The sequence below is a fragment of the Martes martes genome (assembly GCF_963455335.1).
Source record: "Martes martes genome assembly, chromosome: 12".
NCBI lineage: Eukaryota > Metazoa > Chordata > Mammalia > Carnivora > Mustelidae > Martes > Martes martes.
Window position 1 is genome coordinate 6,344,048 of NC_137900.1, and position 18,752 is coordinate 6,362,799.

Here is an 18,752-nt window from a genome sequence, read left to right on the forward strand (position 1 = left end):
TTTGTAAGCCTAGGGACTGAAAACTTTGCTCTTATGGTAAAAATCAGACGTGGTTTAATATCCTCATAATCTCATTTAGAGGCCATATCAGCCTTTTGCTTGTTTACTGAAAATTTTGGAGCACTGGTCTCAGAGATCACGGAGGTAATGCTTTGGGTTTCCCAAGACTCACTGTAGCAAAAGTGAACTAGTATGGACAGATCCTCTACGGAGCAAAGTAAGTTTCATTTTGCAAGCTGGCACCAGTTGATTGGTTGTGGTTGCCAAGAGCACTGTATTGAGAAGGGCTCAGTGGCAAACAAAACAATACAGTGATCCATAATCCACGTCTACCATGAATGCAGAAGGGGAGAGGGCTGCCAGTGATCCATGTGTTTGATGACCCCGCTTTACATAAAAGGCCGTTTTGCTAAGAGTGCTTCTTTTCTTCCTATGAATGCTACACAGGTTGAAAACTCACTGTGACCTATTTTCATTTTTACTTTTAAAAATGCCTGCATTTATTTTTTTAAACAGGCTAATATCCCACACCATGGATAACTTATTGGACTTTGCCTGAAAGGAGTCATTAGTGCCATTGGATATTTGACCATCCTGACCACAGGTTTTTTCAGAATGAATGGAAGGTCATGCAGCATGAGTCTCCACCGGACGTCAGGAACCCCACAGGGGCCTGGGATGGTCAGTGGCCAACACATTCCTCCCATCCGAGCCCACTCTGGGACTCCTGGCCCCTCGTCCTGTGGCAGCACAGCGAGCCCTGCCCTCGGAAGCCTTGCTAACAGCCTCCATCTCAAGATGCCCTCAGGAGGAGGGATGGCTCCTCAGAGCAACATGGCCGAGAGCCCCCTCCATCTGCCTGCCTTGAGCCCCAGGAGACAAGTGCTCACCAATGGGAAGCCACGATTCCAGGTCACCCAGGCTGGAGGCATGTCAGGGCCACACACTTTAAAGCCAAAGCAGCAGGAGTTTGGAAGTCCTTTTCCTCCAAATCCTGGGAAAGGTAGGATTGTCTTTCTGGGATCTTTTAAAAGTGGAAACGATTTTTTTCTCCTTTCCAGATTTTTCTCTGCCAGCAAATCTTATGGAAAACTACAGGATTGAATGTCAGGGTCAAAGCTGATGGTGTCACGATGATCTGTAGCTTCCCTGCTGAGGGGTGGATGTGTAGGTGCATGGGAAGGGGAGGAGGCCACAGTGGTCAACGTGATACCTCGTGGAACTGTGAAGCAGGGTGGAAGGCGAGACAGGGAGCTCAGAAACAGGGAGTGAGGGTGCGTGGTGGTGGAGGCAGGGAAGAGCTGGTGCAGCAAGTCTCCACCCTCAAGATGAACGGATTCCCTGGGCCACGGTGGAGAGGGGTGGCCAGAGCCATCAGCATGCATGTTGATGCCGGAAGAAAGGTTTGGAAAGAAAAGGATAAAAAGGGAGAAAGCTTAACAGCCAGTAAAGTGAGGACTTAGTACATAGAAATGATAAAAAATTATTCTAAGAGCAGAGCCCTTAAGTTTTGTAATACAGCTGGTGGCAAGAGGGAAGGAAGCTAGAAGAGAATAATGAAAGGATGTATTTTGGGGTTTGTAGAGAACTAGACACTTGGTTAATTTGAAATGCAGAGAGAGAGTGTGCTTTTAATTCAGTAGTGTTTGAATAATGTAAATTTTAAATCATGGAATAATTGTTGGAGAATAGCAAATTATTTGAACGGCACACTCTGTAGAAACTGATGTTGACTTAATAGGTGATATTGCACATGCAATGTATATTTGGGCTAGAAAAAGGGAGAGTATGTACCTCATGTGAAATAATAGCTTTGTTATGTAAAATAGAACAATTCTATATGCCCTTAGGTATTTTTAGCATCTGGTTTTAAATGTTTATATTAAGTGTATACACTACTAAATAAGATTATTAGCACCTTGAATAGCCATTCACCCAGTTAACTCATAACACACCCACCCAGTTCAGGTGAATAATTATTTGTATCCTTAAAGTCGTTTTAGTGTCTTTGTATTCCTCTGCATAGTGTAAATGGGCAGATTAAGAAAAAACCCTAAACTATAAAACCTTAAAGTATAAGAAACTATATATGTAGCTTTTTTCTTTTCTTATTTATTTATCTTGGTTTAGGTTTGGTTTTAGATTGTCTTATTTCCTACACCTACTGATATTTAGTGTACATATAGAAAACACTTTCCTTGGGGGCGCATCCAGGACGGCTGCGTCATTGTCAGGTTGCTGCGTCCATGGTAAGGCAAACTGTGATGTCAAGCTCGTGTGTTTGGATTTTCAGGGGCGGAGGCCCAGTAAAGTCTTGCAGCTCTTGCTTGTCTAATGAACTGTATGTAGCTTGCTTTCATCACATATACTTGTGTTGAATCCTGGCTGGCATTATTAATGCTGATAATATAACAACTTCTCTTTATTATGTCATAACTGGGCATGCGTCAGCTACTGTATTGAGTGCTTCCGATGTAAAATCTCAGTTATCCCTCACGGCGGCCCCGAGTTGTTTGCTAGTGTTGATTAACTGATAAAGGAGCTAAGGTCTAGAAAGAATAAATAACTTCAGCATTGCCATCGGTAAGGAGGTTGGGGATATTACTTGGATGGTGACCAGAAGTGGTTATAATTATATTCATAGCTAAAAAAAAATTGTTTCCAGTAATTCAGGGATAGTGAACTGTCAGGGTTAATACATCTTGGAACTCTTGTAAAAATTAGTGCTGTCCCCTGGTTCTTCTTTTTTTGACTTTCTGGCTCCTTGCTCAGCTTCCAAGTTTATGGTGCCTGTTCTGGATCTGCAGGGTTGGGGTATGCTTGAGCATGGATTGGGGGTTGAGGATAACCGTATTATTATCCCCTCTAGCCTTGGAGCTTGACTACCACTCTAGATGGTGCCAGCAGTGGCTGAATGTGCCCCTTTCAGGTCTTGGTTGACAGTTCCTAAGATAAGCCAATAACTGGTTGAGAATGGTGATCTAGGACTGTTTGAACTTCATCTAATCATTTACTCAACAGATAATTATTGAGGATGTATTAAAGGTGAGCCACTGTTCTGGGGATACAGTAGCTAATAAAACATAGTCCTGGCCCTCAAGGAGTTAGGAGAATTCAGACAAATAAACGGGCAGTTAAAATAAAGCACAGTTAAAGCTCTGATAGGGATACACTGACAACAGTAGGGCAACATTTGGAGGGTTCCCAGCCCATGCTTGATAAATGGATCCATGAGGAGAGTAGGATATCTGGGCAGACACCTGAAGGATAAGGAGCTAGCCTTGCAATCATGCAAATTGTATGTCTGTGTGTGTTGGAGGGGAGAGAGGAGGCTGTCTCAAACTTGTTCTGGATAGACAGAAAATCACCCTCAAAACCTGAGGGGGAGAGATCATGGTGTGTTTCATTAATTTCTACTGATTCCGCACTGGGGGTGTAGAGACTATGGTTAGAGACAAGACTGGGGAAGAATACATGGAGGCCAGATAAAGGTTATGGAGGAGGTGACAAGGAGTTTGGACCTATCTTGAGCACATTGGTACATTGGTGAGCTGTGCAAGGGTTTGACCTTGGGGATCATGTGATTCGATGTTATGATAAACTTGAGGGTGACCTCTCTCTGAGGCTTTTGTCATGAATTACTGACAGTGCCCTGAGCCCGGGATAGGTACCAAACGACCTGTGACTGTGGGTGTTATTAGTTAGGGCTCTCTGGAGAAACAGAACCAACAAAGAATGTATCTGTGCCTGAACGTGACCCATCCCTGTGTCCATAACCTGTGTCTGCATAGATTACAGAGGCTGACGGTTCCCGAGACACAGGACACGAGTCAGCAAGCTCAAGACCCAGGCTTGCTGAGGGTGTAGGTCTAGTCTGAGTCTGAAGGCCTGGAATGAGGAGAGGCAGTGGTTTGTAGTTCCCTTATGAAGGACAGCGGCATTGAGACCCAGGACGAAATGATGCTTCAGTTTGAGTCCAGAGGCAGGAAAAAAGCTGGTATCCCAGTTTGTAAGCAGTCATGCAGGGAGAGAGTCTTTCTTACTTGCTGGAAGGTCAGCCTTTTGTTCCCTTCAGGCCTTCAGCTGTTGGGGTGAGGCCTAGCCACGTTAGGAAGAGTAATCTGTTTTACTCGGTCTACTGATTAAATGTAAATCTCATCTGAAAACCCTCACAGAAACACGCGGAAAGGTATTGAGTCAAATATCTGGGCACCTCATGAGCCACTCAATTTGATGTAGAAAACCAACCATCGCAGTGGGGGAGGGGTGCCATTGCTTTGGGGCCAAGCACAGTTTACAGTGGTGGTGAACAAAATACATTTTCTAAGCCTTGAGAGTCATTATACCATCTCTCAGGAATCCAGACGAATTGTGTACAGGAAATACATCACTGAAGGACTGCCACACAGTCAGATATCTGACTTAAAGACTGGAGAACTGGACAAATCTCCAGTGGGAGCCTCATGAGAAATAGAAATGTAATTGCAGTGTTTATGTTACTTAATTAAGGATTGAGTCCTACTCAAGTAAAAACTCAAAAAACAGTGACTTTCACATTGTGGAGCATGGTTCTCAAATAGTGTGCTGAGGACGCTGGAGTACCACAGAAAACTCAGGGGGAACCATGGGATAATTTTAATTTTGAAGGCCACAGAAGTATTTGTGGCATCCTTTGGGCAAACTATTAGCTTGAGGAGGTTCACAGTTTCAACATGAAATTGTACTATATCCTTTTAGTGATGTCATATCCGCTCTCAGTAGCTGTGATAAAAAAAAAAGCTAGTACTCTGTAGGCCAAAAGGTGGAAGCAACCCAAGTGTAGGCAGATGAGTGGATAAAGAATACGTATGTCTTATACCTATAGTGGAATAGTAGGCAGCCTTGAAGGAAATTCTGACATATGCTACAATATGGATGAACCTGGAAGACATTATGCTGAGTCAATTATGCCTGGCACAAAAGGACAAATATTGTATGATTCCTCTTATACAAGGTTCCTAGAAGAGTGAAATCATAAAGACAAAAAGTTGAATGGTGTTTGCTGTGGACGGGCGGAAGGGGAACATGGTAAGTTAGAGTTGAATGGGGGTGGTTTCAGTTTGGGAAGCTGAAAGAGTTCTGGAGATGCATGGTGGTGATGGTTGCGCAGCAGTGTGAATGTACTTAATAGACACTGAAACATAGTTAAGATTGGGGGTGCCTGGCTGGCTCAGTTGGCGGAGAGTGTGACTCTTGATCTCGGGGTTCTGAGTTCAAGCCCCACATGGGGTATAGAAATTACTTCAATAAATAAACTAAGATAAAAAAATTGGATAAGATGCTAAATTTTATGTTATGTGTATTTTATCACAATAATAAAGGCAAGCAAGTTCTAAGTGAAAATCAGCATGGAATGGGAGCTGAGGTGGCGGTATTCAATCTGATTCCAAGAACTGAAGTAGTAGAGGGCACAGTTAGAATGCATATCCCACCAGGAAGACTGGTTATTTAAGAATGAAATAAAAATACTTCTATTCTTAATTTATGTATATTATTTTTTTTTCAAACAGCTAATAGGTTGTTGGTACATAAATACTATTAACTTGTTGGCACTGAAGTACTTAATAAAGGGTAATGTTAGTTGTTTCTTTTGGCCTAGGGGCACCATGAAAAAATTACCGAGACGCTAAGAATGCCATGAACTGAGAATGTTTGGGAAGCTGTGTCACAGGAGTTAATTTTTCTTCCACATAGAGCAGCCCAGGGTTGGTGATGCTGCTAATGGTTAGAAGCTCAGGGATGTCAGGTCCACGGGCATGGAGCTTCCCTTTGCATTTCCACAGCTCCTGCTCCTGCTGTGGTGTCTGTCTTCTGAGACGAGTGAAGGAGGAAGGACAAAAGGCAGAAGGATGAAATGGCCACCTCCCTCCAGATCAACCCTCTTTAATTGGCTTTCCCAGGAGCCCCACCCAACTATCCCTACTTAGTCAGTCGTACAGAACTTACTTATAAATAAAACTCATTCTTCGTTCCTGAATTTATCTTTATAAAAAAAGCTGGATTTTATCTTATTTTGTATTATGTTCTATTATATTTTATTTCACTTTTTAGCATTTGCTACCTTTTTCTCTCTCAAGGAAGTCGAACCACGTGTAAGTAAGTTGCAGACATTCTGACTCTTCACCCCCAAATTGCTAAGCAGGTGTCTTTCATGTTGTACAACTGGGATGCATGAATCATAACCGAGGAATTTACCTGTGATACAACCGTATTGCTTATATAGAGTTATATCTTAAAATATAATACATATTTAAATTCATAATCAAATTATTTTTTATATTATTTTATACGTTTTTCTTTTTTTTTTAAGATTTTATTTATTTATTTGACTGATAGAGATCACAAGTAGACAGAGAGGCAGGCAGAGGGAGAGGGGGAAGCAGGCTCCCTGCTGAGCAGAGAGCCCGATAACGGAGCTCCATCCCAGGACCCCGGGATCATGACCTGAGCCAAAGGCAGAGGCTTTGACCCACTGAGCCACTCTGGCACCCTGATATTATTATTTTATATTTTATTTTACTTATCATACTGTTTTCCCCCCACTCATAGCCCACATGTCCTCTGTAGCTATTCTTTTCTTTTGATTCAGTATCCAGTCAAGAACTCTGCATTACAGGGCAGCTGGGTAGCTCAGTGGGTTAAGTGCCCAATTCTTGATCTCAGCTCAGGTCTTGATCTCACCGTTGTGGGTTTGAGCACCATGATGGGCTCCACACTGCGCATGGAACCTTTACTTAAAAAAAAAAAAAAGGAAAAAAAGAACTAAAGAACCCTGCCTTATGTTTGGTTGTCATGTCTCTTTAGTCTGCTTTTTTCTAGAGTGGCCCTCTACCCCTGTCGTTTCTTCGTGTTTCTTGACAAAATACGTTGATATTTTGGAGTTCAGGTTAGTTGTCTTGTCTCACAACTGGGTTCATCTGATCACTTCCTCCTGATTTGGTTTGGGTGAAATGTTTTTGACAGGAGTACTGCGTAGGTTATTTGTGGATTATAAGAACTGGGAGCACTGAATGCGCATTTGTCGCGGTGTTTGTGGTGCTGCTTTTGATCATCTGGCAAAGGTGGTGTCCCCAGGATCTCTGCACTGTGGACACTTTCCCTTTCAAAATTCATACATAATCTTATGCAGATGTATTGTTCTCCATCAATGATGCCTGTGTGAATCAGTTACTACCTTATTAACTGCATAATGGTGGTTTTCTCATTCCAGTATTCCTTCTGTGTTTATTAGTCTGTATTGTTCTGGAAAGAGGAACTTCTTTTTCTCCTTTTTTTTTTTTTTGAGACTCACTACAGACCTCAGGTATTCTTTTAAAAAAGTCCCTGTGCCAAAATTCATTACCATCACTGATCTTTTCGACGCTGACATTGTCCCAGATTTGGCAGGTGGGAGCCCCTTCAAGCCAGCCCCGATGCCCTTTCACCATGTTCCCGTGAAGCACTTCCTTGCTTTCACACAGAACAAGATATTCCAGGCCCACTAGTACTTCCCTGCCCCGGACCTGGAATCAGCCATTTTTCAAAAACACTTGGTTCCCTTCTGGTGGGAAATATTTGGAAAACCGGATGAAAGCATGTTTGTATTGACTCTGGGGTATCTTTGCCTTTAGGTCCTGTGTGTGGACAGAGTTAGGAAATCTATCAGAAGGTGATGTGTTCCCGTTGAAACACGGCATTACAGAGTTCTTCCTCACACTTCCTCATTGCACACGTGGTAGTGGGATGCTTGGTTCTCAGCAACGTCAGTGTATTTGTTTATGGGCTCTGTCCTACAATGAGGAGTTACTTATAGCTTTATGTTTCTAAGATAGCAGAAATTAGTTTTAGAAATGATTTTTTACTACATGTAAATTTTTCATGTACCGAGATGAGAATGTTTGTGTTTATCTGAGTCACCGAGTAAGCATGGGCCGTGCTCCACCGTGGGCAACTTCCAGGCCCTGCGAGGCCCTCAGTTATATTGTACCAAGAATGGCATTTCTCTCTACTTCCTGTTCAGCAGTTATGAATTGTAATTAGACTGGCAGAGATGCATTTTTCAAAGCATCTGGGAAATCAGTTTTATGATCCCCACTTTAAGCACATTTGACACAGCTATTTAAATATTTAAGACAATTCCACATTTGCGGTACCCGTAGGACTGTCTAATTGGGAAGATTTTCATTGTAAAGGTTTTTTATTTTACTTTAGGGCCTCTGACATTTTTTGTTGGGCTCTGCTGTCCTTGGAGACAAAGGGAGTTAGTTATTCATTAGCGCTTGTGGGTTATTCATTATTGTTGGTCAGAAAAAGCAGAATAATATCAACAAAGGACACTAACTAATTGGGATTAAAAAACTCTTTTGTATAACTTAAGGCTGGTGTCTCTTGTAAAGACCTGGTTTTAAAAAAAACAATGTGTTGTGTGAACCTGGGAGGTCTAGAAACTAAGTGTACTTTAAATAATACATCAAGTTTTGTTTTGATTTTTTACTGTTTCTGGTTTGCTAATTCAGTGGGTTATAACCTGGAGCTTAGGCTAGAGCTCGATTCCCTTGTGGGTCAGCTAGCTTCAAATCCCCCCCCACCCACTGCCACATTCTAAATTTTAAAACACTGTCACTGATTTAGAATGTTACTTTCCTATAATCGTTCCTTTACTTAAGCTTATTTCTGGACAAACAGATAATGAGAAAAAAAATTGGCTAACACCAGTCAGTGAACTGTGTTGAATGTTGTTGTGTTAGCACTGGGGCAGGAATAGCGACTGGGATCTCACGTTTTTGAAGAGACACAGTGACTGTATTAGCTAATGAAAGTTGGGGCAAAATATTTGGTTACCTTTTTTTTTTTCACTTCAGCTTTTTAATCATTTTTATTTCCTTGCACTTCCAATGTGGCTTCCTGCAGAATTAGAGCAAATAAAGTTAATATTCCATAAAGGGTTCCAAAAATAACCGGTCAGAGACCGAAGGCATTATTCCAGTTGAGGTAGCCGGAGTTCTCATTTGGTCTCTCCAACAAAGCAGGTGAAACACGGTGTTTGCTTTTGTTTACTCTTTGGGCTCCACAGGCAACCCTTTGTGCGATGCACGGATGCGGCGTGTAGGGTGACTGTCCACCTGTAAAAGAACATATTCCTTTAGCGCTCCCCGCCCCCTAGACACGCCTCACGTACTGTAGGACACCAGGCTGGAAGGTACCATCCACTCGTCCCCTGTAGCATTTTCTTAGACTGTTAAAGAGCAGCAGCTTCGGACTTGCACAGAGCTCTGTAGTTCACAAACTTGCATATTGTCTTCTGTGACTGGATCAAAGGTTCCATCCGAGGAGGCCGGGCAAGTGTGATTGGCCCTATTTTAGGGACTGAGAGACTGAGGCTCAGTTTGCTGAAGATCTCATTCTCCGTATGGCACGTGGGTTGACTCAGAGTGGGACTCCAGTCTGAGAGCTCCTGCTGTGGGAGTTCTGAGAAGCCTTGTCCCCTTTTTCCCTTAGAGGTCACAGTTGCTGCCATTCCAGAATGAGGATGCGTACTGTTCAGCTGCTGTGTCCATCCGTGAGCTGAGGAAATGAGCCCTTGCTTCTGTTTTGGAAAATTGGACTTGACAATTTCTAGCAACAGGCCCTTCTGAGCAGAGAGAGCAGTGTCTGCCTGGGCAGGAATGAGCCCCCCCCCCCCCCCCGTGTGACACGAGTGTGTGCAGAAGTAGCTTTGCACACCTCTGTTTATGATGTCTTTAGACCTGGGCAAGAGGGTGTCATGAATATGAATAGATTTGGTACTTCTGACCCATCAAATTTTAAGGAAACAATGGATGGTGACTTGTATTTAATACCTATTTTAATGGCTGCCTTATTTGAATAATGAAATAGAAGGCCTATAATTGGCTCTGACATAATAAACAAGTTAAAAAATGAGACCTGTGTAGGAGCTTGTTAGTCAGGGATAGGCTGAGGCCAGCAGCTGTGACGTCCTTGAGGAGCTGGTTAGAGATGCACGGTCTCAGGGCCATCCCAGACCGACTTATTCAGATTGTGTCTTTTAACAAGATCCCCGGCACAAGGCCAGCTTCATGGCTATGTGAGCAGTGACTGTACGGGGTCCCGTGCTCGGAAGCAGTGCTCTGTGCTTGGGGTGTCATGCTCTGGAATTGCTGTCTTGACATTCTTACTGATTTTGTCTTCGGACCTGTGTATTGTAAAGGAAATCTGATGGGCCACCGGAGCACGTGTGGAGCGCTTGGAGTCTCCGTTCGTGTCCCCCATCCTGCTGCAATAGCTACTGGCTCTTCTGTCCCTGCCCAGTATCTCCTGCTGCCTTCTGCCTCCTCCACTAGGGACTTGGGCATGAGTGTGGGGAGGTCAGGGTAGGGTGCGTGTGCTCTGTGTGTCCAGTCCCACGTGAGGCTCACAGTGCCTTTGAGAGTCTGCACTTACCTTGTAAGTATCCCCATATGGAAGAAGCCCAGTGGTAAATAGCAAATTACAAAAAACACCGCAACCCATCACGAGGAAGACCAGAGAAGAATGAAAAATGATTTTCTTCTGCTTTTTGAACAAGGGACCCAACATTGTCATTTTCATTGGTCCTTGCAAATTATGTAGCTGACCTTGTAAGTACCTGCTGAAATCTGAGAAACACTGGTACGGGAGGGAGAAGGTGGCCACTGGATTCAGAAGACTCACACCCAGTTCAAGCACTCCCGGTGTGTGACCTTACCTGTCTTGGTTTCTTCATGTGTAAAATGGGGAGGGGGTAATGTTTTATCCCTCTTCCCAATTGGGCAGGGTCTAGGTGAAGGGCAGACCTGGCTGCATGTCCTTGAGTAGCAGCGTGTCCAGGCCACCTCTCATCTTTGGCTTTGGTTTCATGATGCTGATGAGCAAAGCTAGACATTCTGGGCAGGGCCCCAAGTGGGAAAGAAGACCCAGAACTGGTCTTCACATCCATGTTAGTGGGTGGAAAGTAAGGGTCAAGCCACTGAGGCAGGCAAGTTCTGGGGCTTGGGTGGCTACAAGGTGAGCTTCAGAGAACTGGGGGAGCTAATGCATTGGCTTTCCAGGTGATCACTAGGTCGTGTGACAGCAGCAGGGGCACAGGACATGGTGAAGCAGAAAATGGTGTTTGCTTTGGAGAGTTAAATTCGATGGTAAATGGGGGAGTGCATTTTGTACTGTCTGGTGCCAGAGGCACGTTGAGTCGGGTTGTTCCTTCATTGTAAGTCCACGTTGGGCAGTGTGGGTCTCCATAAACCACAGCAGCTGGTGCTGGGCGGGACGGCTGGTCCTGCACCTCTGCTTGCCCGTGCCACGTGTCCTGTGAAATACAGGCTTACAGCTTAGTCATAGCTCCCAAGGCTGAGGGGTATGAAAAGCTACTTGCCGTGTAGACACGGAGACCTGAGTGTGCTCTAGTTTCAGTTTGCTTCAGAGGAGAGACAGAAAACACTTAAATCCTAACAAACTGCTGTAAACAGACATTGATATGAAACAACACATTTTAAAAGTATATCTTTCACCTAAAGATTTTACTTTAAGGTGATCCAAGAATTCATTATCCAGACCAGGACACTTTCAAGAGTGAAATGGGGCCCTATTAATAATTATGCCCAGAGCTATCCCGGATGAGCTGGAGTCCAGGACCCCCCTACATTTAGGGCGAAGTTTAATTGCATTTAGATTCAGAATCTTACCCAACTTCTTTAAGGTGAAGTAGTCCAACCTCCTTGACAAGATTAGACCCAGAGAAGTTAATAGCAAAATTATTTCTTGGAGCCATTGAGTGATTATTAGTATATTATTAAGTAGAATGCATTCATTCCTGGTTATTCTGGGGTTGGAAATAAAGAGGCTAATAATTATTTAGCACTTTCCTTTTATTACTGTTCTTAGCTTTACATAACTTATTTAATCCTTCCCAATCTTATGAAATATCCTCTTGAAAACACAAGAAAAGAAAGGCTTAGAAAAAATAAGAAACGTGACCAAGAATATGTGGGGATTTTAACCTGTGTCTCGCTGACTTCAGAGCCCTATACTTCTGTAGGATGTTGTTTTGTGTTTTGGTTCAGGGTTTGCAGCAAAAGCAAGGTCTTGGCAATTGAGAATGATTTGCTGAAAGACAGTTTGTCTACCATAATTTTTACTAGGTGTGGTGGTGTAGTGTCTGGTATATATTTATTTTGAAAAATACAGTGAGCTGAAGCAGAAAAACCACTGACACATTGTTGCAGATGTTTGTGTCAATTTGTGTTAAAAGTGCCCCTCCTTGGGCACCTGGGTGGCTCAGTCAGTTAAGCCTCTGCCTTCGGCTCAGGTCATGATCTCAGGGTCCTGGGATAGAGCCCCACATCGGGCTTTCTGCTCAGCGGGGAGCCTGCTTCCTCCTCTCTCTCTGCCTACTTGTGATCTCTCTCTCTCTGTCAAATAAACAAATCTTAAAAAAAGAAAAAAGTGCCCCTCCTCACATGCGTAAGACAGTGGCTTTGGTGGCAGTCGGGTAGGGGATGTGACGTAAAAAAGATAAAATAATGGCTAACTTTTGAGCCCTTCCTCTGGGCCAGCTGTGGCATTAAACACAGCTACCTGGGCCACACAACTGGAGTGCTATCTAGAAGGCCTTCCACAATGGCCTGGAGCTCAGAATTCCCTTAATTCTCATAACAATCTCACGTGTCTTTCAATCATGAAACCAAGGCTTGGAGGGGTGAGGTCGCTTAGCAGCAGTCGCATGGCTAGTATGTGGCCGAGCTGGGAGTTGAATGCAGGCTGTTCACTGTGTTCTATCAGGATGAGGCAGGGAGCCAGGCTAGAGATGGGGACTTTGTCCTGTAAGAGCGGTGGTTCACCAAGTACCTTGTTCAAGACTCTGGGTTGCGGGTGCCTGTGACCCACTGTGCTAGTTTATGTGAAAGGGGATTTGTTATAAAGAATCATGGTTACCCAAGGACAGAGGGGACAACCAGATCTTTTGAAGGACTATAAGAACAGGATACTTCCCCATACTTTTTCTCCATAGACAACATGATCTTCTATTTCTGCTTTTCTGTACACATCCCTTCATTTTTTTCTCCCTACAGATTGCTCTAGGAAGTTGTTTTTTAAAATTTCTTCTTCTTATAAGATGAACCACTGAACCACTGAACTGTATAGATTGTGGTGCTTTGCATCAGATTTCAGTGGAGACCACCACATTTTATAAGGAAATTCATTTTTAAGGTAATGTAGATTTTCATTTTGGGATGTGGGAATTAAGAAAGAGCATTTAATGGATGATCCATTAAGCCTTTAGGTTTATTTTTGTTTAGAGTTCAGTGAAGGGAAGGATTGCCAGGGTTCAGGTACACAGAACCATGATTTCTGTTTGAAACCACATTGAACAACATAGCAATTAGATGAGGTTTGGCTGTCAGATTAGAAAATTTTCAGCATTTTTTTTTTCCTGGTTGGGTTATATAATCAAAGAACATGGTTATTTGGTTTTTTGTTTTGTTTTGTTTTGTTTTGTTTTGTTTTAGAGAAAGAGAGTATGAAAGTGGGGTGTGGGCAAAGGGAGAGGGACAGGGAGAATCCCAAGCAGGCTACATGCTCAGCACAGAGCCTGACGTGGGACTTGATCTTATGACCCTGAGATCATGACATGAACTGAAGTCAAAAGTCAGATGCTCAACCAACTGAGCCACCCAGGCATTCCAAAGAGCATTGTGATTTGAATATTCCTGGCTTTTATGCCAGATTTTAACAGGAATCTGTCAGACACAAAACACTTTCAAAATTAATTAATAGGTTAAATTTTTAAAAGTTAAGGTACATAGATTGGGTGTTGAAAACTTTTTTTTTTTTTTTTTTTTTTTACATATTTGGTTCAGCTAATTTCCCCACTTACCTAAAAGAAAACCTGTACAATTATCTATTTTATTTTGTAACAGGTAGATTCCAAGATACCTCCCTGTCTACTACCATTCTTGTCTCCCCAGATTCATACTTTCTGTAACAGCCACCCCTTGAGTGTGGGCTGAATATAGTGACTTGCTCATAAGTATGACAAAGATGATGAAATGTCACTTCCGTTATTAGATTACAAAAGATGTGACTTCTGTCTTGCTGTGAGACTCGCTCTCTCCTTGGTTTTATGCTTTGATAAAGCATCCTGCCATGTTGGGAAGGCCCACGTAGCAAGTGACTGAGGGAGGCAGCTGACCAACAGACAACTTCTAGAAACTGAATTCTGGCAACAACCACATGGGTGTTAAAGCAGATCTTCCCCAGTTGAGCCTTTACCTATTGCTGTAGCTGACACCTTGATGGCAGCCCTGTGAGGGACTCTGCTCAGAGGACCCACTCAGCCATGTCCAGATTCCTGAACCACAGAGACGGAGATAATACCGTTGGCCCTCGAACAACACGGGTTTGAGCTGTGCAGGTCCACTTAAACAAAGGTTTTTACATTACAGTATTATAAATGTATTTTCTCTTCCTTATGAGTTTCTTAATGGCATATTCTTTCCTCTAGTTTACTTTATTGTGAGGACACAGTATACAATATATATAACATAAAAATATATGTTCATCAACTTTTGTTATTGGTAAGGCTTTTTCAGGTCCACAGTAGGCTGATTAGTGGTTACGTTTTGGGGAAGTCAGTAGTTAAATATGCAGATTTTTGACTGTGCAAGGTGTCAGGACCCCTAACCTTTGCATTGCTCAGGAGTCAACTGTACATATGTTGTTTTAAGCCACTAATTTGGTGGTAGTTTGTTATGTAGCAGTAGGTATCTAATGCAGTTATCATCTTGGCTTTTCTCTCTTTCTAGGCATACTAGGAAATGAGGCAACATCTAGGAACAGCTTATGTCAAAGCCCTATGGTATGCCAGACATGGTGATAGACTTTAAGATTCAGGAAGGCCAACTTGTAAAGCCCTTTTTGTTGCTTCCATTTTGCAAATGTGAGCATCCACACTCAAAGAAGTGAAGTTACTTGTCCAAGTTGACATGACTCATAAGAGAGGCAGAATCAGGGTTTGAATGCTGGTCTACCTTCCTATGGTGCTCCTGTTCCTTCCATGCATCTGATCAACTCCTGTAAGCCATTACAAACATGGATGTGGCAGTTTTGCCTAGAAAAAGGTGTACATAAAGCCCATTCATCTTCAGGCATTCATCAAACACCTTCTGTGGGCTTCGTGCCAGGCCTCACTCTCTCTTCCTTCTCAGTGGTGTGTTCCCTTTTGCTGTTTTCATCCTTCTCTCCATCTAAACGAATGTTTTACAGCCCTGTTTTTGTTTTTGTTTTTTTTTTTAAGATTTATTTATTTATTTTAGAGAGACAGAGAGGGAGTGCGTGAGCACTTGTAGGGAGGGGGCAGAGGGAGAGAATCTCAGGCAGACCCCCCTTTGAGCGCAGAGCCTGACACAGGGCTTGATCTCACGACCCTGAGATCATGACCTGAGCCAAAATCATGAGTCGGACGCTTAAGCAACTGAGCCACACAGGTGCCCCAACAGTCCTGTTTCTTTATTGCCCTCTCTATTATTCTCAAACAAAATTTGTAGATAATATTGTCTACCTATGCATGTAATTTTAAAAAGTCAATATAATTTCATAACTGAGATACAAGGAAAAAAAGGAACATGATTTATAATAAATATGGATTTAAATATGACAGTGTTTCAGGATAACTATGCCAGAAGACATAAGGAAGGAGTCAGGTAAGTTTGCACCTAAAGGGGCGCCTGGGTGGTTCATTGGGTTAAAGCCTCTACCTTCGGCTCAGGTCGTGATCCCAGGGTCCTGGGATCGAGCCCCACATCAGGCTCTCTGCTCCATGGGGAGCCTGCTTCCTCCTCTCTCTCTCTGCCTGCCTCTCTGCCTACCTGTAATCTCTGTCTGTCAAATAAATAAATAAAATCTTAAAAAAAAAAAAAAGTTTGCACCTAAATGTGGATTTAGCTCAAACTCTGATGATTCAGAATTGTATTTGTGGTGGCTCAGGTATCTAGTTGCTTTGCTTTCAGTGATATGATTTTACGAAATGGTGGGCAATACTTTACAATATGTCTATCCAAACAATGATCTGTCTTCCTTTGATTTGTACTGTTAAGTTCATTTTAGATAATTTAGCATCAGTAGGCATCATGAAAATAAAATAGACTTCTGATGTAAACACTGATAATTACAAGCAGGTTTTTGCAGACATGATTGTCTGGTGAGATCCTTGAAAATCATGTGGAATGTGGGTCATTCATTGTGTGCAGGGTGATGCAGGATCCCTGCCTTTACCACTGAATGCCTATAACGGTGATAACCCAGAATGCCCTGGAATTTGCAGTTGTCTCCCCGGGGCAGTACCCTTTGAACCCACCGATCTAAATCTAGATCTGCTTTCAGTAAAAGAGCTGATCAACTGACTAAAGTATGGCCATTTCCAGAGGTGTTTGTCTTTTAACCGGCCTAAAACCTTAAGACAAAGAACGGCAGTGTTCATGGTAGAATTAGTAGGGGATAGGAAGGTGGCAGGTTGAGGGGCGAGGAGGATCCCTTTTGCAATCCTTAAACTACATGGCCTAATGTCCTCTTTCTGTTTCTGATTCTAACCTTTCTTCCTATATCCTTTTTCTTTAGGCTCCGCGTACATTTTACATGACAAATTAGATGTCTTTCTAAGTCAAATTCTTTTCTTTTCTTTTCTTTCTTTTTTTTTTTTTTTTTTCAAATCTGGTTGTATTTTAAGAGCTTCTCTGTCAATCACTTGATATTTTCTGAGTGTTGACTTTAACCAAGATGTTGTTGTACTTAGCTGCGGGGATCAAAGGCCACTGAGATGTAGCCTGAAATCTCCGTAGGTTTGGGATTGTAACTCAATCCAGCACACATTTACAGGGCAAGGCACTGCGCCAGGCATGTGTACACATAAACACGTGCACACACATAAGCCTATGCTTTCAGGGAGCTCATGATCAAATGAGAGAAAAGAAGAAACCTTAAAAAGCAACATGTTGTAGGGGGTGGCTCTGTCGGTTAAGTGTCTGCCTTCAGCTCAGGTCATGATCTCAGGGTCCTGGGATGGAGCCCTGTGTTGGGCTCCCTGCTCAGCAGGGAGTCTGCTTCTCCCTCTCCCTCTGCCCCTTCCCCCTCCCCCCTCCCTCTGTCTCTCTCTCAAATTAAAATAAAACCCCAATAAGTTGTATAAATAGCGGTCCATTAAAATAATAAATGAATTTCATAGACTTTACGTACTTATATATAATCTGTAACTAGTAATATAAATACATTAAGCCCATAAAATAATACAAATTATATATGCTATTTGAGGTACTATGCCTATATATATATATCATGCACAATTATATATTATTATCTATAATATACTGAGGTTTATATGTAAAAGGTTTTATTAAATTGATAAACAATAGTGCCCAGTGGTGAGTTTTCCTCCATTCTTACACATTAGAAATATGGCTTCATATATGCTCTTCCATGGTGTCTTTTAGAGTTGGAAGCTCATTTTCCATACCCAAAGAAAAGAGAGAAATTTGGAAAAGTAGTAGGTACTCTAAGAAAGTTCATATCCAGATTGGTGGGGCAAGTCTTGTCACACAGTGGGTGTGGATGACAGAGTATGTCTGGACAGTACGGAGTATGTCTTTTTTTTTTTTTTTTAAAGATTTTATTTATTTATTTGACAGACAGAAATCACAAGTAGGCAGAGAGGCAGGCAGAGAGAGGAAGGGAAGCAGGCTCCCTGCTGAGCAGAGAGCCCGGTGTGGGGCTCGATCCCAAGACCCTGGGATCATGACCCGAGCCGAAGGCAGAGGCTTTAACCCACTGAGCCACCCAGGCGCCCCCGGAGTATGTCTTTTTAAAAATCATTTATTTATTTAAATTCTAGTTAGTTGCCATACAGTTCACTATTGGTTTCATTGACAACACACTAATTGGAGATGATTCCGTAATCTCAAGTTTGTAAGTTGAAATTAGACGTTAAGAAGAGGCCACTGTAAGGGGTTCAAGGGCATTTTAACGTACTCCACGTGAAGGACTGGAGTTGCCTTCTCTGTTGATTTTAATGGTAAGGGGTGATTTTGTGTGGAGTGAGAAAGCTGGGACTGACTCCTCATCCAGGGGGTCCCGCACCAGCCAGGGACCAGTCGGGAAAAGAGAAGCCGCTTTCGTGACTGTCACAGAGAGATTCCGGTAGCAGAAAGTTGTTAAGCAGGTGTTGAAAGACTAAAAAGGCAAGGGGAACTTTGATGTCATAAAGATAGTAATTGCCAGAAGCAGCGACAGCCCTGGGGCTGGAGGGTCAAAAGGAAGAAGCTACCAGAATTGGAAACTGGGCGGAGGAGCTGGTGGAGCTGGGGCCTAGAGCTCTGAGGAGGTATCGCCGGCTGGTGCTGGTACGCGGAGCGCTAGGACCCACTGCCCTCCCAGTGGTTCTTCCAGAATCAAACCAACAAGTACGGGCCCTTACTCTCTGGGAAGCGTCACTGAGGATCCTGGAGTACGGTATACGGGTGTCAAATCAATAGCAATTCTCAAAACAGAAGTCATGGATTAGATCTAAATACCAGTAGGGTCACCCCCCCTTTTATTCTTGTTCTTAAATTGCCTAGAATGATTGCACTAGAGCTAGACAGAACACGAAACCATCCTGTTGAATTCCTTGCAAAATGCTTGTATCAAATGAAGCTTGTATATTTGAAAAGTATTTAGAACAGGCCTGGAGAAAT

At 42.9% G+C, this 18,752-nt stretch overlaps 1 protein-coding gene across 1 annotated transcript in view; it reads left to right on the forward strand.

Annotated features, from left to right (window-relative positions):
• Nucleotides 1-615: 615 nt before the first annotated feature.
• Nucleotides 616-18,752, forward strand: part of GLIS3 (GLIS family zinc finger 3) — a gene marked incomplete at both ends in the record, with an annotated part of 427,960 nt that continues 409,823 nt past the window's right edge. Inside the window, one exon of the mRNA XM_080820268.1 lies at nucleotides 616-1,003. Coding sequence (XP_080676394.1) covers nucleotides 616-1,003 — 388 coding nt within the window. The remainder of the gene's footprint in view (nucleotides 1,004-18,752) is intronic.